The 24,657-nt window shown below is 62.5% G+C and overlaps 3 protein-coding genes across 5 annotated transcripts in view; 1 reads left to right on the plus strand and 2 right to left on the minus strand.

Moving 5' to 3' along the window:
* The window catches only part of RBFOX3 (RNA binding fox-1 homolog 3), a 110,858-nt gene extending 110,292 nt beyond the window's left edge, over positions 1–566 (minus strand). Inside the window, exon 1 of one of the 2 annotated variants that reach the window (XM_090121984.1) lies at positions 393–566. The gene's annotated coding sequence lies outside the window, so the exon portion shown is untranslated. The remainder of the gene's footprint in view (positions 1–392) is intronic. The other variant, XM_090121997.1, reaches the window with a different exon arrangement.
* Positions 123–6,622, plus strand: CBX2 (chromobox 2). The gene is made up of 5 exons (XM_031598943.2): positions 123–297; positions 378–421; positions 1,061–1,126; positions 2,693–2,762; positions 2,980–6,622. Exons 1-5 carry the CDS (start codon positions 226–228, stop codon positions 4,312–4,314), a joined length of 1,587 nt encoding a protein of 528 aa, XP_031454803.2. The 5' UTR covers positions 123–225; the 3' UTR covers positions 4,315–6,622.
* Positions 6,623–10,680: 4,058 nt separating this feature from the next.
* On the minus strand, positions 10,681–13,020 carry CBX8 (chromobox 8). Of its 2 annotated transcripts, none has more exons than XM_090121832.1 (5): positions 12,836–13,020; positions 12,239–12,282; positions 11,946–12,011; positions 11,781–11,871; positions 10,681–11,633 (listed from the first exon to the last, which is right to left on the minus strand). In XM_090121832.1, the coding sequence occupies exons 1-5, from the start codon at positions 12,902–12,904 to the stop codon at positions 10,809–10,811; spliced, it is 1,095 nt and encodes a 364-aa protein (XP_089977958.1). In that variant the 5' UTR covers positions 12,905–13,020; the 3' UTR covers positions 10,681–10,808. The 2 variants fall into 2 exon arrangements, with proteins under 2 accessions (XP_089977958.1, XP_031454800.2); XM_031598940.2 differs by having other exon boundaries at positions 10,683–11,633; positions 11,781–11,847; positions 12,836–13,019.
* Between the last annotated feature and the right edge of the window lie 11,637 nt (positions 13,021–24,657).

A 24,657-nucleotide genomic window follows, 5' to 3' on the forward strand; every position in this document is an offset into this window, starting at 1 on the left:
GGAGCCCCCCCTCATCTCCCTTTGCCTTACCCCCCCCCCCCATGGGGGCGCGCGCGCTGCATTGTGCCGGGGGGCGCGCGGGGATGGGGGGGGGCGGGGGCGCGCGCGGCCGCCGTCGGGGGCGCGCCCGGGGGCTCCCCTTGTGTGTGTGTGTGTGTGTGTGTGTGTGCGTGTGTGTGTGTGTGCGTGTGTGTGTGCGGGGCCGGAGCGGGGCCGGCCGGCGCCATGGAGGAGCTGAGCAGCGTGGGAGAGCAGGTCTTCGCCGCCGAGTGCATCCTCAGCAAGCGGCTCCGCAAGGTGGGCCCCCCCCCTCCGCTTCCCGGCGCCGCCGCCGCCGCTCCCGCCGCTAACGCGCGTCTCTCCGCCTCTCTCCGCAGGGCAAGCTGGAGTACCTGGTCAAGTGGCGGGGCTGGTCCTCCAAGTGAGCGGGGCGAGCGCGGGGGGCGCGGGGTGCCGCCGCCCGACCGCTTTTGTTCGGGCCGCGCCGCTCCTTTTGTTTACAAATAACGCGGCCCGGCCCTCCCCGTCTCCGCGTGGGGCTGCTCCCCCCTCCCGCCGGGCCGCCCCCCCCTTCCCCTCCCGCCCCTCCGAGCACAAGCACCGATCGCGCGTCCCCTCCCGCCGGGCGACCGGGGCTGCCCGCGCTGCGCGGGGATCGCCTCGCGGTGCGGCAGCGTGGCCGCCCCCGGCCTGCCCGGCCCGGGCTTCCGCCGCGGGTTGGGGGCTCCGCATCGCCGCTGCCGGAATGCTCCTGGCCCGGCCGTCCCTTCCCCAGCCATCCGCATCTGTCCTCGGCTCCCCGCCGCCCGGCCACCTTCGTCCATCCGCGGCCATCCCCATCCCCGGCCATCCCTTCCCCCTTCATCCCCGTCGGTCCACGGCCATCTCCTCCCCGGCCATCCCCACCCCAGCGCTGCCGCCATGGGCGTCGAGTCGCCATCCCAGGGCTGTCCCACGACCCGGTTGTCCTCAGATGAACTCCCCGGACCCGGCCGGTACTGGGGGTGCGGGGGGAAGCATCGGTCTCCCACTCTCTCCCAGTGCGCATCTTCTGTTCCAGGCACAACAGCTGGGAACCCGAGGAGAACATCCTTGATCCAAGGCTCCTCCTCGCTTTCCAAAAGAAGTGAGCAAACTCTAAATATTTCTTAACAAATGATAAAGTCAATTAACTTCTAATTGGCCACGCGTGCGGTGGAAGTTGTGGAAACAACAGCCTGAAGCTCCCCTTGCCTTTTTGTGGCCCGGCCCTTTTGTTCATCTCCTGAAATTACCGTTCAGGTCCACCTAGGACGCCTCTCCCAGGGCTGGGTAAACACGGAGGATTTATGGCCCTGTGCACAATATGTTTGTGCTCCTGCTGCACAATGGGCGCACGGCAGCGCCCGGCAGAGCTCGTGCTCCCATCCGACAGCGGGGCTGTGCTGGGGGGTGGCTGTGTGCCCGGGTTGCAGAGCGGTGGGAAAGGCACCGGTGTGTGTTTATGGAGGGCACAGCTCTGTGAGGAGTGAGGAATTGATGGGTGGGAGAAAATGGTGTCCTCTGCCAGAGCCGGGGCTGCTCCGCTGAGCCGAGCTGCAATTGTTCTGCAGCTATTATACAGCGGGCGTCAGGCTTGGGGCTAGAGAATAGCCAGCTGGCTGCATGGAACGCAGCGCTGCCAAATATTTTGGCTCCATATTAATAAAAAATCATTAAAGTTTATGATAGGATTTAATTACAGCTCATTTCTGGATCCTTTTTTTTTTTCCCCCCCCCGCCTTCATGGAAGGAAGCTGGTGCTTATCCCAGGCAGCGCGCTGTTCAATTAGCAGCACGGCGCTGCCCTTCTTAATGGAGGAACATCACACAGCACAGGAACATCAGCGGTGCTCTTTGTGCCCAGCCTGTAGGGCTGAGGGTAGGAGAGGTGAAATGAGCACAGGGGAAGGCGTTTGCTTTCACTCTGCATTGGGGCCAGGCTGCTGCTTGCTGCAGAGGGGAAGTGCAGCTCTGAGCGTATCAACAAGGAAGGGCTCTGCAGACAGCTCGGATGCTTCCGTTTGCCCGTTCCCATTGTAGCAGGAAAAGTGGGAATGGGAAAAGCTGCTGCACAGGATGGAGCACGCTGTGGTGTGTCACTGAGTGCTGGAAACTTCTTGCTGGGGCAGTGCTGTTGTAGGGAATAGGGATGAAGATAAAGAGCTCTGGGTGCAGAACGTTCTCAGGTCCCAGTGCAGAGCCATGTTGGGCACAAAGTTCTTGGAAAGCACCACAAAAGGAAGTGCTGGTTTTAGGAGGTGCCTGCAGAACCAAAATGCCAGGGCAGCCCTTGGGAAGGTGATGCATGCCTGCACATGGCTCTGTGAGCACTTTAGGAAATGGATTGCAGCAGTCCGTGCAGCTTAGCTCCGTGTTTTGTGCAGGGACTTTCCATCTCTCTGCCCGTGTCACAGGGCTCTGCTGAGCAGCAGTGTCCCGTTGTCCTGACAGCCACCTTTGCTGGGAGATCACCATTTGTAGAGCCCTCCTCTTCATTTCTAATTCTTTTTCTCATATTGCATCACATACAGGAGCTCGGTGCACACCGATGGGTTTGTGTTTTATTGAAAAGCTGCTTTTTAATGAAAAAAAAAAAGGGCAGAATCAGGCTGGGCTTGTGGCGCGTTGTTTTGTCGTGCAAACTCTGTTTTTAAGCAGTGCCTCCTTTCAGGGAACACGAGAAAGAAGTGCAGAACCGCAAGAGAGGCAAGCGGCCACGGGGCAGGCCCAGGAAACACGTGGTGAGTGCTGGGGGCAGCGGGGGGGGCACAGAGGTCTGCCTGCACTGTAGGACAGAGGTGCCTGCAGGGGGGCTCCTCTTCATCACTGATCTGGAGGGGTGTAGGAGATGGAAGAGTTCCCTGGCCCTGGTGTCCCACCAGCACCGCAGGTCAGCCCACCTGCCTGGTTTCATGGTTTTGGTGACTTTTTCCATGTCCCTCTCCATTTGCCTCTTAGGAACCAGAGATGCCTTCGAAAAGTAAGTCGAGCAGCTCCTCTTCCTCAACATCTTCCTCCTCCTCTTCCTCTGATGAAGAGGATGAAAGTGACCTGGAAGCAAAGAGAGGTCCCCGCAGCAGAGAGACCCACCCAGTGCCGCAGAAAAAAGCTCAGATCCTGGTGGCAAAGCCAGAAATGAAGGACAGTTCCAGAAAGAAACGTGGGCGGAAACCTCTCCCCCCAGAGCAGAAAGCAGCTCGAAGGACCGTGAACCTGACAAAGGTGCTGAAGACATCCCGGAAAGAGGTGGGGGGCAGCAGCAAGCTGCTGGGGAAGCTGCAGCCGCAGCATGGCACACAGGGCACAGGGCTGGCTGGGCTGAAGGAGCCACCGGGTGCATTGGCTGGGCTCAGCTCCGGGGGATCCTCGGCAGAAAACATCCCCAATGCGATGAAAAGCGGCTCCAGCAGCCCCAGCCGGGCCATCAGCTGGCAGAGCTCCATCGTGCATTACATGAACAGGATGTCTCAAAACCAGAGCTCGGCCGAGACCTCGCCGCTGGGAAGGCTGGCGCTGAAGTCACAGGCATCCAGCAAGAGTGGCTTAGGGCTGGATTTAAAAATGAGAAACCAGAAAGGAGCTGGGGAGCTGGGGCTGTCCGTGCAGGGAGCCAAGACCACCAAGGTTCCTAGCAGCGGCACCGGAGGGGATCAGAAATCAGGGTTCACCACCGGAGCCCAAATGCTGCACAATGGCAGCAAGACGCCCACAAGCTCCTCGGCGCCTGGGGGGCAGCACGCATCCAGCCAGGAGCTGAACCTCCAAGCTTTAAACCTGCAGAGTGTCAAAAACGGGCAGAGTGCAGCAGGTGGGAGCAGCGTGCCTCGCCATGCCTGCAGCACTCTGCCCAAAAGCACCACTGCAGCCACAGGTTTGGGTCCTGCTGGGTCCAAGGGTGGCGGAACCAATGCTGGGTTGAACACTGCCAATGTGGGAGATGGCAGCAAGAGTGAGAAGCAGGCACGCAGGGCAGGTGCTGGTGACAGGGACGTGGCCAAGGGTGGCACAAGCGGTGGGCAGGAGGGGCACACGGCCCCTGAGAGCCGCAAGGCAGCCGCCCTGTCCGAAATGAGTACAGGCGACGAGAGCAGCTCGGACTCGGATCGGGATTCAGCTTCCTTTCCCAGCGTGGGTCAGAACATGTCTGTCTCCATCCAGACCAGCCAGGACTGGAAGCCCACCCGCAGCCTGATTGAGCACGTCTTCGTCACGGATGTCACCGCAAACCTGATCACAGTGACGGTCAAGGAATCCCCCACCAGCGTTGGGTTCTTCAATGTCCGGCAATACTGAGCCGGGGAGCCGGAGAGGAGGGAGACGTCCTTCAGCTTCCCTCATCCTTGCCCAGATCTCCCACCAGGTTTTCATTTCTTTAGGTACTGCCCCACGGCAGGGACTCATGCGATGACCTCCTGCCACCAGCCCCCCCATGCCCCCCCACTGCAGGCAGTGCCAGCTCGGACCCTGCAGCCCCTCACACCCCCAGGACCCACTGGGAGCTGAGAGCTGTGTGCAGAGGGTTGGGAAAGGTGGTGAAACCTGCGCAGAAGTGCCAGCAGATGAGACGGGGCCCTCCTTGCCTCCTCCATCCATCCGAGCCAGTGCCACCCGTGAGGAGCAAGGGCACTGGGAGGTGACAGCTGGCAAGTTCTGAGTCAGGCTTCACTACATGAAGTTCGCTTGCTTTATGGCTTGAGATGCCAGTGTGTGGTACGGGGCTCTGGCAGCAGGGAGAGGGCAGAGGGGAGGTGCCAGGCTTATGCTTCGGAGAGAAGAGGACAGCTCTCCTTTCTTCTGGGCAGCCCAAGCTACCAGAGCAGCCACGATCCAAATGAGACAGCTCCCAGCACCCCAGGGCTGCGGGGGCTGCAGGATGGGGGTTTTTCAGGGTACAGGAAGCCCAGCCACCCCCCTGGGCTAGGTCAGTTCCAATGATAGTGAAGGCCGCGACATCTCTGTTGTGGTTTCTAGCGGAGAAGGAAATACTGTTTACATTTCTTCTTAAGGGAAAATCTTTTCTTTAGAGAGAGGGGCACAAACGAAATGTAGATGAACAGACATCAGCTCTGCCACTCCTTGTCCTGGCACCACGTGCTCAGCAGCTTGCAGGGACCGAGCTGGGCAGTGCCCATCAGCCCCGTGTTCCCCAGCTGGAGGGCTGTGAGGTGCCCACACTGCCTGGCACAGGAAGGGCAGCGGGGAAGCTGGTGGCATCCCACGGCCACCTCCCATCCTGTGCCAGCACCTGGGCCATTCCCTTGGGCTTATAATCACAACCAATAATGGCTTTCCTAGTGATGTCTTTTTCCTTGCTATAGATTATTGTTACGAGCCAAAATTAACAGCAGTAGTTCGGGCAGAGTTTAATAGCGTTTGGGGTCATTTTAGTTCTGTTAATGCCAAACTCCTGCTCTGGAGATGGCACAAAGCCTGCAGCCTGTCAGGTCTCTGGGTACGCCCATGGGAAATGCTTCTGAGGCTCCGCTGTGTTCACAGGGCTGGCATCTGGCATTGCTGCAGATGGCATTGCAAGGAGATGCCAGCACCTGTATCCCTATAACACCTGGGGCTCCCTGCCCCACACACCAAATGTTTGCTAGTTGGCCTTTGCAAATCCAAACCGAACGACCATGTGCCTTTTGCAACCGTCCTTACTTCTGTGTCTGTGACACCGCTCCTACAACAGGTCTGTGCCTATGCAAAGCTGGGTGGTGCCAGGGTCCTGGGGACAGCTGTGACACCAGTGGGGGACACCCAGTTGAGCCGTGACGCCGTGTCATGGCTGCTCACAGGGGGAAGCCCATGGGGATGCTCCTACCTGGGGTATGGGGCTGCTGTCCCCACCGTCCCCGTGTCCCCTCGGTGGCAGCAGGACTCTGCCATCCCTGCTTTAGCTCTTGTGCCTTTCTGCTCACCAGCCGGTTCAATTCCAAAGGTGTAAGGACGGTGAAAATTATCATCTAGAATTTTATCTTCATCTCATCCCACCCCCTATTGCCATTCCCTCCTGACCTCGTGTGTGTCTGAGCAGAAGGTCCGTGCTGGAGGCTGCTTCCCATGGGGGGTCTCGTGGGACCGAGCGCAGCTTTGGTGGACAGAGCCACGTTCACCACTCAGTGCCATTAGTATTCAAGGTCTACCTTCCTATTTTTTATTTGGAGTTTGCTGCTATGGGTTTGAGTGTTCAGTTGTACGTCAAACAAGCAATTAAAGGTTTGTCACTTGGCATTTCCTAAGGGCTTTCCGACGTGGAAAGTCCTGCAGTATTTGTATATTGAATGGATATTTTCTCTGGGCATAATCTGGTTAAGTATGCTTGTTGTTTTCCATTGGACTGGAAGAAGAGGCCGACGCAGCCGCCGTCCTTAGAAGCTTAGTATATTTTTATATATATATTTTGTACCAAAAAATAAAAGGAGTTGGCGGAGGGTTGGGGATGCTTTTGGAGGATTCCATCTGCTCTGAACTCTGATCTGAGCATGAAGGGCTCCGGAGGTGGAGAGAAGGGTTTTACTGAGAGAAGCTGAGGGATGGGTGAAAACAAACTGTTGTTGTTGTAACTCACGATTTGTATGTTTTAATTAAAGAGAGAGCCAAATCATTCCTGTGTGATACTTCTCATTGCTTTCAACTACAGCTGCTTCTTTGCTTTCCTATACCGAGAACAAAAGTTGGAGATGGAATTGCCCAGGGAATGCTCAGACACTTTGCTGGGCGCTGTGGGGGCTCCCAGGGGTCACCCCCCCCCTCCCCCCCCCCTCCCCCCCTCCCCCCCCGGCACTCGGGTCTCCCTGTGCCACGGCACTCAGTTTCCTATGTGTGTCCTGTCCTGGTGCTCTGGTACCAGCGCTGCTTCAGACCTGGGATCTTTAGGTTCCTTGTAATTTATTGCCAGGAAAACACCAGGAGGTGGCACGTCGGGTAGGGTTCTTTTTGTTGTTTTGTTTTGTTTTTAATGAGTATAACTTTTCCACTGCTCTTTTTTTGGTAGATCAATATTTTTATTAGTAGTAGTTATTTATTTATTTATGTATTTATTGTAACTTTTCAGCCTGCTGTGGTCTCCACTCCACGAGCACCGCCCTGCCCTGGGGGTACGGAAATGGAGGGGAGGGGAGCGGAGGGGGGGGAGGGGGGGTGGAGAGGGCGGAGCGGGGCGGCCGAAGGCTGCGGGAGGGGTCGGAGCTTTTGCACTCCACACTGAACGAGGGGGGCACAGGGCTGAGGGGACGGGGAGCGTGAAACCACCTCCCCGCGAGGGGCTGTCCTCAACCCGGGCCCGGCTCCTGCCCACAGGGGGGGTGAAAGCGGCGCTCCGGGCTCTGCTGCGCAGTGGCTGAGGATGGAGATGGAGATGGGGATGGAGATGAGGATAGGGATAGGAATAGGAGTAGGGATGGATATGAGGATGGGAATGGGGATAGGGATGGGAATGCGGATGGGAATAGGAATAAGGATGGGGATGGAGATGGGGATGGAGCTGTGCCAGACCCGGGGCCCTCAGGTGCTTCCGCTCAGCCCGACCCGTGCCCCACACGTGCTGGATCCGAGCACGGGTTGCCTGCGGAGGGCGCTGCGCGGCCGCAGACGAGCACCGGCCCCATCCTTCCATCCCAGCCGCCGCGGCGGGGCGGGGGGCGAGGCAGCCCCGAGACGGGCATTGCCCACGCCCAGCGTTCGCCGTCGAGGGGCCGCCGTCGGGGCGGAGGGGCAGCGCTCGGTTACGGGGCGGGGTCCGGGTTCTCGGGCCGTGCCCCGGGGCTCCTCCGGCCGCGCCCCCGCCCCCCGCGGATCGTCCCCACCCCCTTCGCACCGCCCCGGCCCGGGGCCCCGCCGCGCCCGTGTGAAAGGGTCCCCCCCGCTGGGCCGGGGGAGAAAGGCGCCATTGTGCGAACCTTTCTCCCGCTCCTACTTGACACTCATTTTCCGCGCAAAGATGCTGACAGCTCTGATAATAAGGGGGTCTGCGCCTTTCACCCAGCGGAGCAGAAAAAGGAGGTTAATGAGGACACAGCTTTAAAAAAAAAAAAAAAAATTAAAAAAAAAAAAAAACTCTCTTCCCCCCCAGCTGCGCGGCCGGGGGAGATTTGAATACAAAGGCTGGGCTCAGTTCGGACACGTCCCCGCACCGCACCGTCTGCATCCCGCGCCGTCGGAGGACCAATCCGTGCCCATCGCTGCTCCCGGCTCTCCCCGCACCCGGCCCTGCGGGAACGCTGCGGGCCCGGATCCCCGCTGCCCGCTCGGACCCTTCGCGCCCCGTACGGCCGCACCCGACCACGCACATCACCGCCCGCCCCGTCGGAGACCCGCAGCCCCCCCACGGCTCCCTCCTCTGCTCACCTCCGGCCACAAACGGGAGAAAGACACGTTTCTATTTACAAAGTATATATTTAAACTCACATAAAAAGCAGGTCTCATACGGACATTCACGGCTGGCAGAAGACACGTAAGTTAAGCTTCACTTTTCTGAGACTGAGATTTAGCCAAATCTTTTTTTTGTTTGTTTGTTTGTTTTTATACAAGTCTTAGATTTAAATAATTCACGCACACACACCCCCACGCACACGCTCAGTATATACGTCGCTATATACATACACACATATACACCCACATGTACGGCTTGCTCTATATACGTGTTACACGGGGCTGCAGGAGGCAGAGCCCTGCCCCGGCATCTCGCACATTTCTCAGCCTTCAGCACCTCTGCAGGTGGAGGGAGGGCGGCTCCGTCCATCCTCAATCCCAGCCCGCACCTCCTGCAGCAGCTGCTGAGCCCCAGCACCGATCCCAGCACACAAACCGAGTGAAAAATCTCCATTTTACAAAATATGCCTTCGAACGAAACAAAACAAAGAAACAAAACAAACAACAAGAACAACAAAAAAAAAAGAAGAATTCACAGACACGGCTCCCTTTGTACAGTCAATACAGCATCCTCTCGCTACGTCATCTGACAAAGGCAACGGTCCCAAAAATGGAAGGGCAGAGGGGCACGGCCAGGCGGAGCGCAGCTCTCCCATTGGGCTGAAGGGAGGCTCCTCGCTGAGCCCCATCTCCTCGCTGGGCCCCATGTGCTTTCAGCTTCTGTGCAGCCCCCAGATCGGGAAGCGTTGAAGAGCTTCGTTGGGTCAATCGGAAAGGATGGAAAAGGCCAATCTCCCCCCAACCCCGGGCCCTCGGGGGCTGCCGGACAGATTTGTGCTTTCGAACCGCCAGAGATGCTCAAATCAATGCGCGAGGACACGAGGACACCTGCTCTACATCAACTAAAAAAAAAATACAACAGAACGGCCCCCCGACATCCCCAAACCTTGGTTCAGCTGCAACAGAGTTTAGAAGAAAGCAAATGGAGGGGGCAATGGGAGCAGAGGGGAGAGGTGCTCCCCAGTCAGAGCCACCCAGCCCCACTGCCATGGCACGGCGGAGCTGCACAGCCCTCGGGAGCCACGAGAGATGGGCAGGGAAATACAAACACTGAAAGCCACCCCGAGTCAGCAGGAGCTGCTCCACACAGGAAGATTCAGCCCCTTGGCTATTGTTTAACCAGCAGAAGAAAAGGGAAATATTTCTTGTCTCTGAATGCATCAAGGTGGCTCTGGGATTTGTCAGGGATGTGGATATTACAAAACGCTGCACCGGGCGCCTTCCCACAGCCTGAAGTGAAACGTGGTGGGGAAAGGGGGGAAAAAAACAAACCCACAACAATCCGCTTTCTATAGCAGCATAAAGCATCTAAATATGGGCAGCCATACGGTACCCTCCCAAACCTCTCTGGCATTTCAGGAATGTAAACAGAGTTGTTGGCTTTTTTTGTTTTGTTTTTTTGGAAGCGGGTGGGGGAAAAAGAATCAAGCGACCAGACAAAATGAAAACAGATTCTCAGCTCAGTTCTGTCTCCCACAACTGCTGTGACAATTCTATTAAAGTGCATTTCAGTATCTCCCCTCTCAGGAACCTCACACGCAAACCTCCTCTTCCTTTGCAAGAAAAGGTAATTCAAGTTAATGCTCCACTAGAACGGTTTCAGCCTTTTTATGGACTTCTGCTTTTCCCCGCCCCGATGTTGCAGCCACTATTTGTTTTTAAATCTGGAAACGCCCCCTCCCCAGCAATACTGTCAATTCAAGTGCCAACTTCAGCCGTCAAGGGCAACAGTTCTGGATACAGCACACTTGATTGTACAAGCAACACCTTAATATCACAATCAAGAAATCCGGGGCATCTGACCCCGAGGGGGAGTAACACGTCCCCCATCACCATCCATAGCATCATATGGAAAATAATAGTTAAAAAAAAAAAATAATTAAAAACAAAATCAGAACATAATTTGCTATGAACATCATTCGTTATGTACAGCGGCTCCTGCAACAGATGCGTGAACTCCGTTGGTTCTCAGTTTTATTGTCCTTTCTAAGAGCAACTGAGCAGTCACTGTTGTCTCAATTTAAATAAAACAACTCAGAGTTGAAATATATATATATAGATATATATATAAGCATTTTCTTCTTAAATAACATATTTACATCTAATAGAAAATATAACTCTAGAGATAATCTTTCCAACGAAATGTGAGACGTGGAGGAAAAAAAAAAAAACCAACAAAAAAAAAAAAAAAGAATGAGGGAATGAATTTAGGACAGTTTCTAAATCCTCTCCAGGAAATTAAAAAAAAATTAAAAAAAAAAAATCAAAAGAAGAAAAGAAAAAAAGCCCACCAAGCTCTGACCAAGCTTTTGTCTGGATCTAGCCCGAAGAAAAGCCCCAGCACCACCACCAGTGGGAACTCATCGCTTCTCCTTAAAGAATCCTTGGTCCGTGCTGCTCTCCTTAATGGTGACGGTCAAAAAGTTAGAGGTCACATCGGTGACCACCACCTTCTCCAGGTTGCTGAGCGAGGGGCTCCACGACTCCTCCTCGGGGTCCCCCAGGATCCGGGCCACCGGGATGCGAGCAATAAGGGAGGGCCGCCCCGCCGGGCCCCCACCATCACGGAACAGCCCCCCCCCAGGGCCGGGCCCCACGGCTCCGTGCAGCAATTTGGGGTCCAGCCCACCCGGCCCTTTGGGGTCCAGCAGGTCGGAGCGGTGTTTGGCCACCCGTGGTGCATAGGGGTCGGCGGTGCCCAGCTTGGTGCCCACCTCCAGGCGGTTGGGGCCGGGCACGGCGCCGCTGAGGTCGGGCTCGGGTCGACGTGCCAGCTGGATGACGCTGTGTCCCGAGGAGAACTTGGCGGCACCCGCCGCCTCCTCCATCTTCCTGGCCTTGAGGTAATCCCCCACTTTGTCCCCCGGCTCCCCCAGTTTCCTCTTGGAGGCGTCCAGACTCTCCGTCAGGTCCTTATACAGCTCCTTCCTGGGTTTCGGGCCCCGTTTTTTTGGGGTTTCCCCGGGTTTTTCCTCCACCCGGAGGACGCGGTCCCGCACGCCGTCTGCTTTGGGCACGCTGCTGCTGCCGCTGCCCTGCGGGGTCAGGGCCATATTCCTGAGTCCTTCCCGTGCACGGGACGTGGAGCCCAACTCCTGCGGGGATCGCCCGGGGTATGGCACCCGGATACCCCTGGATGAGTCGCTGCGGAACTCGTAGGTTTTGGCTTTGGCCTTCGCCTGGGCCTGCAAAGAAGACCAACACCCATCAGTTCACCGCCCCAATGCGCAACCGCAGCCCACGGGATGCAGCCACCCCACACAGAACATCCCACATCCGCGGAGGGACCGGGGGCAGTCCGCTCCCCATTCCCTGCAGTGCTCCCACCTCACCTTTAGCAGGAAGGTTTTGGGCTTGGGGCCGCGCTTTTTAGGCCCGAATAGCTCCATTTCTCGCTCCCTAGAGGTGTCAAAAGAACCAAAGCTTCAATTCAGCATAGCTACAAGACAGCCACATATTTACAAGCGTAATGGCTACGGCTACAAAAGGCCTTGTACCTCTCCTCGAAGGCCGCGAGCAGCCGGGCATCCAGGATGTTCTCCTCGGGTTCCCAAGTGCTGTACCTGGGGGGGGGAGAAGGGGAGGGAGGGGCACAGGGAGAAGGAAAGGCATCAGAAACAAGCAATGGCAAGAAAGGAAGAAAGAAAGAAAAAGAGAAAAAAAAAAAAAAAAAAGTGGCACAGAGAAAGGGATCCAACTTTCCTTCCTGCTACAATGGGAACTAACAGCTACAAGGAGCCATCTCCCCAGCAGCCCCTAGGCTGCAAAATTGTGCAAACAGCAGACTTACTTCTGAGACCAGCCCTTCCATTTTACGAGATATTCCATGCGCCCCTGCAGATGCAAAGAGAAGGAAAATAAATAAATAAATGAATAAATATGCAAGGAGAGAACCCACGATAAATGCTTGCAACAAAGCTACACACGTAACCGCACGCGTGCAACCGACACACGCCTGCACCCAACCCGTGTGTCAAAAACATGCGAGGGGGAGGGAGAGGGACCGGGGTTGTGGGGAGGAGGGGGGGGGAAAGGATGGGAGCGGAAGGGGGATGGGGGGGGTGGGGGGGTAACGCAACAACAACAAAAAAATATGATAGAAAAAAAAAATGCGCGTGCAGCAGCCCCGCAGCCCGCAGCCTGCAGCGGGGAGGCCGGCGCACAACGCCCGGCACGCAGCAGCGCGGCACGCACGCCCCGCACAGCCCGTGCATGCGGATGGGAGGAGGAAGGGCCGCCCCCAGCCGCAGCCGGAGCCGCCGGAGCCGCCGCTGCAGCGCCGCTCGGCCGGGGGAGGGCGCGGAGAGGGCGGCGCGGCCTGGAGAGGGGCTGCGGGGCGGCGCGGGGGCGGCGGGGCGGCGGCGGCGGGGGGGGTGGGGGCACCTACTTTGCGGATGCGGCGCTTGAGCAGGGCCTCGGCCGCGAAGACGCGCTCCCCGACGGCCGAGAGCTCCATGTTTACGCGGCCGCTCGCAGCACACAGGCAGCCGCCAGCGCAGCCCAGACCATAATACTCCGCCCGCTGACGTCAGCGCCGCGGCCCCCCCCTTCCTCCCTCCTCCTCCTCCTCCTCCTCCTCCTCCTCTTCTCCTCCTCCTCCTCCCCTCCGGGCCCCCCCCGCACTTGTTGCTGGCGGAGCCGGGTGGAATATTCCGCCCTCGCCGCATTGGCCCGGGCCCGGTGCCCGCCCCCGAAAGCCGCACCGCCCCCCGACGTGAGCCGCGTCCCGATGAGTTCGGGGCGGGGCGGCAGCGGGGAGGGGTGCGGGGGGGGACGTTGACCCCCCCGCGTCCGCCCCGCCCGCTCCGAGGGTGCCCCCCCCAGGGCGCAGCACAAAGGAACCGCCGCCACCGGGACGGGATGGGGCGGAACGGGGCGGGGCGGTCCGGCCCCTTCGAGCGCACCTGGACGGGGCGAACCCGAGGGGGCGGCCGGGCAGCTCGTAGCCACCCCCCCTTCAACCCCACCTCGCCGTGTGACAAAGAAAACGGGATTTTTTTGTTAACGAAGCGCTCGCGGATTGCGTAAAAATCACCTCGTTACGGCCGCGCTGCCGAGGCAGCCAGCGGCCGGCAGAGTTCATCATCATAAAAAGCCATTGAGGGAAACAAATGGCCGCGCCGGGCCGTGCCAGCCGCGCAGCTGTTTCTGGTTAAGTTTAAATACTTTCCAACAGTTTGGGTAGTAAAAATAAAGTAGACCTCAACAGCCCATAATACGAGTTTCTGGTTTCCTCACTCCGGCAGCCCGCGGCTGCGTTCCCGGCTCAATCGTGGGGCATCGCGGGGGGTGGGAGGGGTCCCTCTGGCCACCGAGGCGGCCCCGGAGGGGATCGGGTCCTCCGAGTCACTGGGACGGGTGGCACCGCGTGTCCCGTCCCCGAGGACCCCACCGGAGAGTGGGACGGCGAGCCCCGAGGTACGGTCCTGCCTGCGGCGGGCGGAGAGAACCGGCGGGAGCGCAACCAGGGGGAGCCGCGATGTCCCCCGGAGCCGTCGGGGGAAGCTCCGGGGATGCCCGGGAGCGCTTCTGCCGCGTCCCGCCGAGAGAAACAATTCCCGACTCGGGAGCGGCAGCTCAGCCCCGCGCTCCCCATCGCCACTCGCGGGTGCGTTGCTGCTGCCGTCGCGTCCACGCGGGGCGACGCTTCGCACGGTTCTGCCCCGACCCCCGCGGGCTGCACGCTGAGGAGCAGCGAGGCTCGCTGAGGCCGCGTTCACGCGTGGATGTCCCCGCGTTGGATGTAATCTCCAACGAGCCGGCTGCCAGTCAAAGGGATAGTGGCTTCTTTCGGCTCCGAGAGCCGTGCAGCTCCGGTGCTGTTTCCATCCCGGGGATCGTTTTCTTCCGACGTTCCCGCTTGCCACAGCGGAGCTCTGCCTGCTCCCAGCGGTCCCGCCCGGCCGGGCTTCGACTTCCCACGGATGTCATGCGGGCAACAGTTCCTCTGCTACAGGAGGAGCTCGCGTGGGGGCTCCGGGCTCGCTCGGACAACGCCGGGCGATGGAGACACGCGGGATCCGAGTGCAGGAGCCCGGGACTGCCGCTCGCTGCCGGGCCGAGTGTTGGGCAGCTCGGAGGAAAAGCCGTGCAAGAGCTCCTCTGCGTCCCGTCCCGCCGCACGGATGCCACGGGAGGCAGCGGGGGAGGCGGTGGGGGGGGGGTCCTGCGGGGCAGGTGCCGGGGATGGGATCCCGCTGCCGAACGGGGGAGAGGTACCTGCCCTGCGGCTCCGCAGCCCCACGCCATTGGGGATCCCCGCAACACACGGGGGTTTGCACGGAGCCCTCGGGAGGAGCCGACTCGAATGGAGGTGGCCGGGAGGGGACAGCGCAGCGCCCGCGCCCGCCCCGGTCCCTGGCAAGAGGCATCCCGAGGAGATTTTCGTTAATATCGAATTAATCGTTGTTAATTAAGGCAGAGCGGCGGGGCGGGTCGTTAATCCGAGTGGACGCAGGGGCCCGGATGCTGTGTCCCGAAGATGCTGCGCAGGCAAATGGCCCGCGAGGAGCGGGCGCTACGCCCGGCCACGGGGTGTGGGGGAGGGACTGATCCCGGGCCGCCGCTGCCGGTAACGCCGCGCTTCGCTGCTTGGGGCTTCGGGGCAGAACCCGCCGCGGGGCCGTGTTAGGTGGCCTCGGGGATGCCGCAGCCATGGAACGGCGTGTGGGTCCCGCACCTTCGCTGCCGGTGTACCCGCTGCCAGAGGGAAGCGCCGTCTCGAAGGTGCCCGAGGGGATGCGGAGAGCTCGCTCCAGCAGCAGGGACCCACGAGGGACCCATGCGAGCACGGGGTCCCTGAGTCCCTGAGTTCTGTGCGGGGGGCAGAGGGAAGGCGAGACACAAACGAGAACGGCGCGGAGAAGGCAGCGGGAAGCGATAGCCGCTAAGACGAGGCCCGACCCGAACCGCCGAAGCCGTGGGCTCGCCGGGAGCGGGGCTGCGGGGTCTCGAGGGGTCTCGGCCAGGAAAGAGGGGGGACGGAACGGCGGGATGAGAGCGCGGCGAGCGGGAGCGTCTCCGGCTCTCCCGGTCAGTTCCTCCTCCCGCCGGAGGGGGCCCGGGATCCATTGCCCGGTGGGTGCAGGGTCCGTCGTGCGTGATCGGGCATCGGGATCAGCAACGGAGACGGGAACGGGATGCCCTCCGCGTTCCCGAGGTCAACGGCAAAAGTTGCCGAGGCGTAATTCGGACTCCCGGTCCGGTGGGGTCCCGGCTCACGTCCCATCCGTCCCCGCCGGCCCCTTCGCGTCCCCGGTCCTGCCCCGAAGTGGCTACGTCGGAGCTCCCTCGAGGATCGCTCCGGGTCCGCGAGGGCGTCTGCTGCGGCAAGGGCAAACATGGACCCTGTTTCTCCCCATTTGATCCCAAATCTGCCCTTCAGTTGCCCGCTCTCCTCTCGCCCTGCTCGAACTCTTGCGATGAGTGCTCGGGGTCTCAGCGAGACGCCCCAGGGCAGCGTGTCCGGCTCCCCCCTCGTTTCTCGCTGTGCAGGGGCTCCTACGGCTACGAGCATTGCAACGAAAGTGGGGGGCTGAGACTCTTCCTGGGGCCGCGTGTGAGGGCGCCAGGATGAGCACGAGTAGCGAAGCCCGGCTGAGCCCGAGACGGGGGGGATCTGGCTCCAACCCAGCCGCGGCCGCAGAGCATCACCGCGCCGCAGCCCTGCTCTTCCCTGCGGCTTCCCAAGAGCTCCGGCGACCGTACGGCTCCGCCCCCGGTACCCGCTCCCGGGACGGTGAACACCCAGCCCAGGGCCCAGTTCGGCTCCATTCCCCGGGCTGCCGAGGCTGCCGGTGCCGATGGCAGACCCGGTTCAGTCGAGGTCGCTCTGCTCCGTGTCCCGTTTTCTTGGGCGTCCTGAGAATGGCCCTGGGGCTGAGACCCCGCGGGAAAACCGAGGGCGGATCAACTCGCTCCCTTCGCAGAGCTCGGGCGGCTGCAGGTGTCCGCATGATTACTGTGGTCGGGTCTGTCCCTGCGCCCCGGGAGACGCATCTCGCAGCCCCTCCCCCCGAGCCGAGGTACTGCCGGACATGGGAGAACCCCGCCCCGGAGCCCCCGGCAAGTGCGGAGCCCCCGGCCCCTTGGTGCCTCCCGTCGGAGCTGCTGTCCCCGGCCCACGACTCTGAGCAGCCGCCCGAGGTCCGGTTCGGCTCCGAGCTCTGCCCGGTTCGCTCCCATCCCGGGGCCGGGCAGGAAAACGATTCCGTCCTCCCGCGACTGAGCGGAGTCGCGCCGAGCGGCGAGACAGGTTGCCGACCCCCGGGCTGCTGCGAGGCTGGCTCGATGCTGCGGGCGGGGCACCGGGACCCCGCGGCGCTGCCGGACTCCACAGCTCCGCCCCGGGAGCGGGAGAAGCACGGACGCCGAAACGGAGCCGTTATTTTCCCGAGCACCTCGAGGCGAAGCGAGGAGGCAGCGCTCGGGACAAAGCGGCAGTGACACTACAACCTCCATCTCCCCCATCCCGACCCCGCGGGGAGAAGGCACGGGCTGGAGCGGCCATCCCAGGACGGAGCGCGAGGGAGGGTCCGGAGAGCGGACCAATAACCGGAGCTGCGTTTAACGCGGGATCGCTGCAGGAGGGGCAGCGCCGGCCGCGTTTCACACCTCTGCCCTCGGACATGGCTCTGCCAGGCTCCGGACATCCCCGGGACCGGAGAGATGCGTTGGCCGGGCCGAGCGAATCGCCGGTGGGGAGATTTCGGCAAGCGCCCGGCAGCGGTGTCCCCATGAAGATGGTCATCGCGGAGCAACTTCTTGCCGCTCTGAAGCCCAGAAATCTCCCTGAGAAGAAATTTTCGTGTCCACTGGTTTGACATCGAATCCTGCCCCCAAGGCACAAGGGCCCAGGGCAGGAGGGGGCAGCGCTCAGCACGGTCCCGGAACCTTTCCCTTCCGTCTTCCACCCGCCCCTCCCGGCGCTGCCCTTGCTCCTCCGGAGCTCGGGACGGAGCCGCCGCGTTGCACCTCAGTTCCCGTGGGACGCGTTCCACGGAGCTTCCATACCGGAGACCCCAAGGAGAGCCGCGGCCGGACCCCGCCGAGCATCGCAGCCGGGATGGGGGCAGAGCTGGGGACACCCCTTCTCCCCGCGCTGCAGATCGTTATCCCCCGGTTACCGGGGCCGTGGGCAACCGAACGGAGCGGTCAGCCCCGACGAGGAGCCGCCCACGTCCCGTCCAACCGGAACCTTCCCGGGGCAGCGGCGCTGATGAAGGACAGCGGCGGCCCCACCGCCCGGGGGGGTCCAACCTGAAGCCGAACCCCGTCCGCCGCCTTCCGGCCGGGCCCGGAGCGGCCCCTGAGCTTAAGGAGACGGCGGCCGCGGACGGGGCTGAACCCCGGGGGTTCCGCACGGAACTGCGACGCTTCCCGGCGCGGCCCCGGCGGCGCGGTGAATTCCAGGTGTTTTCCATAGGTGGCACCGTCCTCCTGAAAATCGCGGCAGTGGCCGCGCAGCCCGCGGCGCTCCGGCCGCCCCCTGGGACAGAGACCTCCGCGAGCCCGAGCCCAGCAGCACGGTGCGGGCGGCCTCGGCTCGCAGAGCCCCGGGGAACCGCCCCCAAATGTCCTCACTGCCTCCCACCCGGCCGTGCCCCGAGCACCACCCGGCCCTACTCCAACTGCCGACGGCGGGGACCGAGCGGGGGGTCCAGGCGGGCACAGCCCGACCCCCGTCCCGCCGGCAATGCGGGGCCGCCGCCCCGCGGGTTCGCAGCGGACCGCTCGTGGGGCTGAAGCCGCTCCCGGGGGTGGGGCGAAGGGGCGGGGGGCTCGTTATCGCCCAGCTCCGGGCTGAGAACACTTTGCACAAAAGCTCTTTTGTTTCCGAGCTTTCTGAATTTGCTGATTATTTGTAGGAGCATAAATAGGAGTTGTTTGCAAAGGCCAAGAGGCAGGAACCGAGCCGAGCTCCGCGGCGGGCGGGGAAACCTGAAGATCTCAAGAGAGCCCCCAGGGCCCCCGTCCGACCGCCCCCGGCCCAGGACGAGGCTGCAGCTCTCGGCTCCGGCCGCAGCGGCCGCGGTTTCCCCCGACCCCCACTTCTGAGGGCAGAAGACCCCGCTGAGCGGTCGGGAGGAGCGGACCGGAGGAGCACGGGGGGGGGACGGGGGATGCGGCTGCAGCGGGGCCGTGTCACCTCCGTGCCAACGGCCGCGCGTGGGAAGTTGGAACCCCGTGGCCGAGGAGGGGAGGCAGCTCGTAGAGCGGCCCTGCAGTGCCCCCGTCCCCGTCCCGTCCCCTGCCGCATCGCAAGCCGAGCGCGGCCCCGCGTTTAACAAAAGCAATTAGAGGTGAGGCCCATTTGCATCTCGCTCCACGGCCGCTGCACGGCGGCTGCACCGGGGCGGGGGCGGCCAGTCGGTGCTGCAAACCCCGCCCCCCGGCCCGCCCCCCGCCCAAGGTAGGCGCTGTATTTAGGTTCGTGCCCTTATATGGCGATGAGCTCGGCGCCCCGCGGACGGCGCGCACCATATAAGGAAGCGGTGCCCGAGCCCGGGGTGAGCTGGTGAGCGCTCATTGGTCCTCCCGTATCGCAGCAACCGCGCTCTCACGAGTGGAACGGGCCCGCCGCCCCCCCGCGTTCCCCTCCTCGCCCGTGGGGTCGGGACCCGCCGCGAGCCGCCCCCTCCCTACCCACCCGGTGCCCCCAGACGGGAGCCCGCCGGCCGCGCCCTCAGCCCCGCGTTGCCCCTCCGCTGCCGGGCCCCGGGGGGCAGCGCCGCCCCGACGCCTCCGTGAGCGTCGCGAGTGGGAACTGTAGCTCCGTGCTCCGGTGGCACCGACGGCGCTCGGCGGGAGGGCGCCGTGAGATGCGGCGGGACTCCCCGCACGCCGGGGCCTCGGGCGTGAGCAGGGAAGCTGCTCTCGCAGAGCGAGACCTGGGGCATCACGAAGGACGGGGCGGCTTTTCCTTGTCCCTGCTGCAGGCAGCCCCGCGGAGGACCGGCGCTCCCGGTGACCGCACGCAGCCCCGGCCCCGCCACACATCCCTCGTGTCCGGCTCTGCTCGGTGCCGGCTGCAGCCCCGGCTCGCGCGGCCGTTTCCCCGTGGGGAGCATCGCGGCCCCGCGGAACCGCAGCCGGGTTTTGGGGACGTCCCCTCGAGACGCGGACACGCGCGATAACCGCCCCGCGATGCCGGGGGGAGCGAACCCCCCGTCGGTGAGAGGCGGTAGCTCCGCTCCCACGCGCGTCCGCTGCCGCCCCGCGGGCAGACGATGGAGAACGGCCGGGGATGCGGGCGGGGGGCGGCTGCTCGGCGCGGGGTCGCGGGGCCGACTTTTCGTTGCGGCATCGCCGCAGCTCCGCAACGCCGCGTCCGCGCTCCCGCCCCGGTTTTTATTTTATTTATTTCATTTTCTTTCTTTTCAACGGAGCGTTGAACGGCCGCCGCCAGGTAGCGGGAGGGAGCGGTGCGCCTTCGGCCCTCCGGTGTGCGAGAGCTGCCCCCCGCCCCGGCCGGCACGTGCTTCCCGTGCCCCCGCCCCGCCGCAGGTGAGGCCCGGGCGGGAGGCTCCGTACGGACTCCCGGCTCCGCTCCGGCCGCCCCGCGGGCTCCCGACCGCCCCCTCGCCGCCTACCGCGGGCACCGGGGGGCGCGGCCGCCGTGGAGGGCCGTGCCGCCGCTTCCTCGCCGTCCCCCCCCCCCCGGCAGGATTCAGCGGGCTCCGCCGAGCAGCCATTTTCTGCAGCTGCGGCTGCACCGGAGCCCAGCCGGGCGGCGCGGGCGAGCGGCGGCACATCCCGGGGGGTGCCCGCACCCCGCTGCCGGTTCCGGAACGGCCGCCCCGAGCTCCGCCGGGTGCTGCCGGGGCCGGGCGGGCTGCGCCGCGGGGCTGGCCGTGACAATCCCACCCTTTCCCCGCCATTTTGTTACCGTGCTGGCGTTTTCCCAAAGCAGACACAGAGCGGGAGCCTTGGGAACGGGACCCCGTTGTGCCGGGGTGGGCGCTGCCCCCAGCCCGGTCCCGGCCCCCCCCTCCCCGCGGCCCCGCACCCGTGCGGACACGTCCCGGGACGCCCGGCGGCTCCGAGCTCCTTTCCACCGGGATCCCCGCTCCCCTCGGCGCTCTGTGCGCACAGCGGTCGCGGGTCGCGGCTGTCGGAACCACGCGGGACACGGTCACGCCCGGCCGGCACCGGTTCCTGGGCCGCTGTCCCCAGGCGAGGAACCCGGAGCGCGGCCATCCCTCTCCTCCCGGTGCTCCGCGATCTCGGAGCTCCTCGCTCCTCTCCGCCCACCCCACGAGCAGCGAAGTGACCCGACGGCGCTGCGGACCGTCCCGTCGGGCAACGGCCGGAGGGGCCGCCCCGGGATCCGGGCACAGCACCCGTCGGCTCTGCCCCGTTCCGGCCCGACCGGCCCCTGCTCCCGACCCGGCTCCGGGCAGCCCGTTGGGATGGCGCAGGGCAGCACTTGGCACACACAAGGCGGGGCGGCCGGCTGGGTTCAGGTCCCACTGGCCGCTGGGCGGGGCGCGGCCGGATCGAGATTTCTGGTGCCGGGACACGGCACCGGGGATCGGGACTGGGCGGTCAGGACGAGCTGCCCCGACGGGACGGGACGGGACGGGACGGGACGGTCCGGTCCGGTCCGCTCCTTGCCCCCGCGCGGGGGTTACTGAACGCCGGTTGCAGACAGCCCCGATCGGCACGGGCACAGCGGGGCGGGACGTGTCCCCCTCCCCACGGCTGTGCTCCCGTGTTGGGGACGACTCGATGACCCACAGCGGCGGCGGCAGGGGAAGATGCCCGGTGCGTCGGGGCCGACCCGTGCCCGGTCTGCGCTCCCGGAGCTGAGAGGCGGCGGCGGGAGCAGAAGGGCGAGGGGAAGGAGGGGGCTCCTGCAGTGCTGCAATGCAGCGCTGCGCCGAGAGCTGAGCCCGCGGCCCGGAGCGCTCCGCCGCTGCTGCAATGCAGGTGCGAGCGCCGCGCCCAGCGGCCGGGCCGGACCGAGCCGAACCGGGCCATGCAGTCCAAGCGCCGCCGGGCCGCCCCCCTCTTGGCCCGCCCCGCGCTTCGGCCCTCCCCGGCTTTCTCGCCCCCGTTTCGTTTTTCTCCCGCTCCTGTCGAGTCCGCGGGACGTGTCCTCCAGCGGTGGGACACCGGCAGCCGCCGTCCCCGCGTCCCTCCGTTCGCCCTGTGCCCGTCGAGGTGAGGGCTCACCTGAACCCACCAGCCGGGCCGCAGTCGGCACTGATCGCGCTGAGCCCCCCAGCTTCTCGCCGTGGCTCCCCCCGACGCCGCGACTACCGCGCAGCGCTCGGTACTTCGAGGCTGGGGCAGAACCCCGGGCTCGGCTCTGACCCGCTCCGGTGTTTCCCCGAGGGGATATCTCTCGCATTTCCACCTTCTCTGTCCAAGGGGGGCTTCGTCCCGGCCCCGTTCATCCCTACCCTTCCCCTCCTCCCATCCCCTCCGCAAACAGCGCTGCCTCTGTCCCGTCTTTCTCTACCGCTCCTCTGCCCCACGGCGGGGTTCGACACGGGGACACGCAGCGCACGGGAAAGAGCAGCCCCGCACCCGGAGCTGCGGACGCAGCGGTCGGGCAACGTGAGACACCCCGGGGGGAAAGATCAATGTAATAAAGTCGGAGGTGCTGCAGCGCAGCCACATGGGGACGGGACGGATCACGGGAGAGCCCCAAACCCGGGATGGGTGAGGAGGGCGCTTTCAGGACAGCGGAGCCGCTGTGGTCACCCCCCCTCCAGCCCCCGTCCCTGTGACACAGGCTGTGCATTCCCGTCCCTGCCTTTCTGAATCCTGCCAGTGACAGCCAGCCTGTGGCTGAATGGCAGAGATCCCACAGAGATGCCACGCAGCGCACATTTTTGCCTTCCCACCTGGATTTCTTTCTTTTTCTTTCTTTTTTTTTTTTTTTTTTTTTTTTTTTTTTTCCCTGCCGCTGGCTTTCATTCACTGCTAAAATGGCACCGCGCTCCTGTCCCTGCTGCTGCTGATACGGACTTCAGCCGCTGGGTCCTGGTGTGTCCTCATTTACCGGATGAAAGCTCAGCCGAGACACGGCGTTTCCTCCCCATGCGGAAAACTCCAAGCTGCTCTCAACGTCCCGGCCCCCCCCCTCTCTCCCCCCCCCCTCTCCCCCCCGGACACCCCCGGCCCTCTTCCCCGCTCCTCTCCAACATCTCAGCGTTCAGATGCCGGAGGCTGAAAGCGAAACGCGAAAGCGGACTCGGCAGTGCCACACACCGAGGCGATCCGTCAGCTCTGCCTTCAATTCCCCCGCAAACACGGGAATCCCCGCGGCTCCCGGCACCGCTCCCACCGCCGTCGCGCAGCACCGTGTGCCCGCACAGCACCGCAGCCGGGAGGTTCGGGTCCGGCAGCCCCCGAGGGCCGGCAGTCCCGAACCGGCCCCCCCCCCCCGCCCCCGTGCAGCCGCAGCGTTCAGCCTCCTCCCCCCCACCGCGGCTCGGAGCCCGGAGTTCCTTCGGCTGCTTTTATTGACGGCCTCCCGCAACTTCGTGCGGTGCCATTTGCGTGCAGCTGATGCCGCGTCACGCAGCGAATTCTTCACCGAAGGGAAATGAAGGCGCACGCGGCAAAGGTAAAATCGTCTTTTTCAGGACAAGAAAAAAAAAAAAAAAGAATTAAGTGTGTTAGTCCGAAACCGGAGCTGCCAGTGCCACAGCCGAGACTTATTTGTCACACGCTCAGGCGAGAGACAGAAGAAATTCCTGTGATAATGCTTGTGTCTGCTCAGCCGTTGCTGCCGCACCACAAATTGCTGCTTGCAGCACAAACTATGGAAATGCGATACATTAGATTAGATGTCTTCTTGTTGGGTCTCAACGCGCCGCGTTCGCTAAGAGTTATTTCTGAGTCCTGAGAGGTAAAGAGCCTTCAAGAAATAGAGCATCAAACGCTCCGAAAGTGGGTCTGCCTCTGGTGCCAGAGGTACAAAAAGGAAAATCAACGGGAGAGCAGAGAGTGGGGAGAGAGGGAAGAATTTCTCAAAGCAAAGCAGGACGCCCGGGGCAGGATCTTCCCACCTCGGGTTAAAAATGGCTCAGGGTCAGGTTGAGCCCTTAAACTCGAGATAAGGCATCACTCCAGCCGCCAGGCAGCGAGATCGAGGGCACCTCTGGTGTCTGGCCAGGGACACCGCCGTTGTCCCGCGATGAATCTCCCTGTTTGATCTGTCGTCGGTGACTTCATGCGGCAGAAGGAAACAAACAGAGGAGGACGATGTCACGGCCGGACCCAGCGGACAGAGGGCAGAGCTATAAAATCCGTTCCTGATGTTGAAATGACAGCCTGGCTCTCAGCGTGCTGCAAATGGATGGGTGCACTCAGGGACAACGCTTCGCCCTGTGTTTTTTCAAGCCATGCGGAATTGCTAGCATATGTGAAAATTAACATTTACTAACGCGTGCCAATTGATGTTTGTTTTGTGCTTTCAGGTGCATCCTCGGCTCCTACGATGCCCAGCAAAGCTTCCCTCTCCAAAGGTCACCTTTGACAATCGAAAGAACCTGACACAAAATACAAATGGTTTCTTCCCTGCAGTCACCAAGTGAGCTCAGAGGGCTCTAATTTGTGAAGTGCATCCCCCTCTACTGCATCACCTCCTGAAATCCCAATGCCCTGACCTACACCAGGGGCATCTGCGGGGTTCCTTGGGGCCACCAGCCCCAGCTGGGTCCCACCACCAGCACCTGGCAAAGGGAAACGCTGAGTCCTGCTTTCCACTCCGGCCTCTGTTGCTCACAGCTCTCTCACACCAGCTTTGTGGGCTGCAATTTTCCACGTTTGGTTTCAGCCAAGAGGTGACTTCTGAAGTTTGAGTCATCCTGCTTCTCCCATCCTTGTCTTCTGTGAATGAAGGAAGGTCACAGCCCTGCTGTGCATCAGGAGGGAACAAAGCAATGGAGCTGCCTGGGGCCCAACCACTGCAGCTCCAGGACAGGTGTTCCTGCAGAAGAAACTGAGAACCCAATGGCTCTCAGGAGAGCAGGAGATGCAGCCTCACCCCAACGCAGGAATTTCTGCTCAGCGCAGTCATTATGTCCAACATTAAATACACATTTGTTGCAGCCTTCCACCAGCTCAGGCCCTCCATCACACTGCATTTTATAACCACAGTGACGTCTGTTTAATTCACTTCCTCCAGCTGTAGCATTTTTCTACCCCGGCTGATGCAGCACAACTTGCAACACCTCCCAGAGGTTTAGGCTG

Source organism: Phasianus colchicus, chromosome 20 (assembly GCF_987193195.1).
Source record: "Phasianus colchicus chromosome 20, bPhaCol1.hap1.1, whole genome shotgun sequence".
NCBI lineage: Eukaryota > Metazoa > Chordata > Aves > Galliformes > Phasianidae > Phasianus > Phasianus colchicus.

Excerpts from the sequence above, each read along its gene's own strand:
- CBX2 (XM_031598943.2), top strand. The coding sequence starts at position 226 with ATGGAGGAGCTGAGCAGCGTGGGAGAGCAGGTCTTCGCCGCCGAGTGC. Across the intron at positions 1,127-2,692 it reads CTCCTCGCTTTCCAAAAGAA|GGAACACGAGAAAGAAGTGC; the intron begins GTGAGCAAACTC and ends GCCTCCTTTCAG. Across the intron at positions 2,763-2,979 it reads GCAGGCCCAGGAAACACGTG|GAACCAGAGATGCCTTCGAA; the intron begins GTGAGTGCTGGG and ends TTTGCCTCTTAG.
- CBX8 (XM_090121832.1), bottom strand. The coding sequence starts at position 12,904 with ATGGAGCTCTCGGCCGTCGGGGAGCGCGTCTTCGCGGCCGAGGCCCTG. Across the intron at positions 12,283-12,835 it reads TCAAGCGCCGCATCCGCAAA|GGGCGCATGGAATATCTCGT; the intron begins GTAGGTGCCCCC and ends TTGCATCTGCAG. Across the intron at positions 11,634-11,780 it reads CCAAAACCTTCCTGCTAAAG|GCCCAGGCGAAGGCCAAAGC; the intron begins GTGAGGTGGGAG and ends TCTTCTTTGCAG.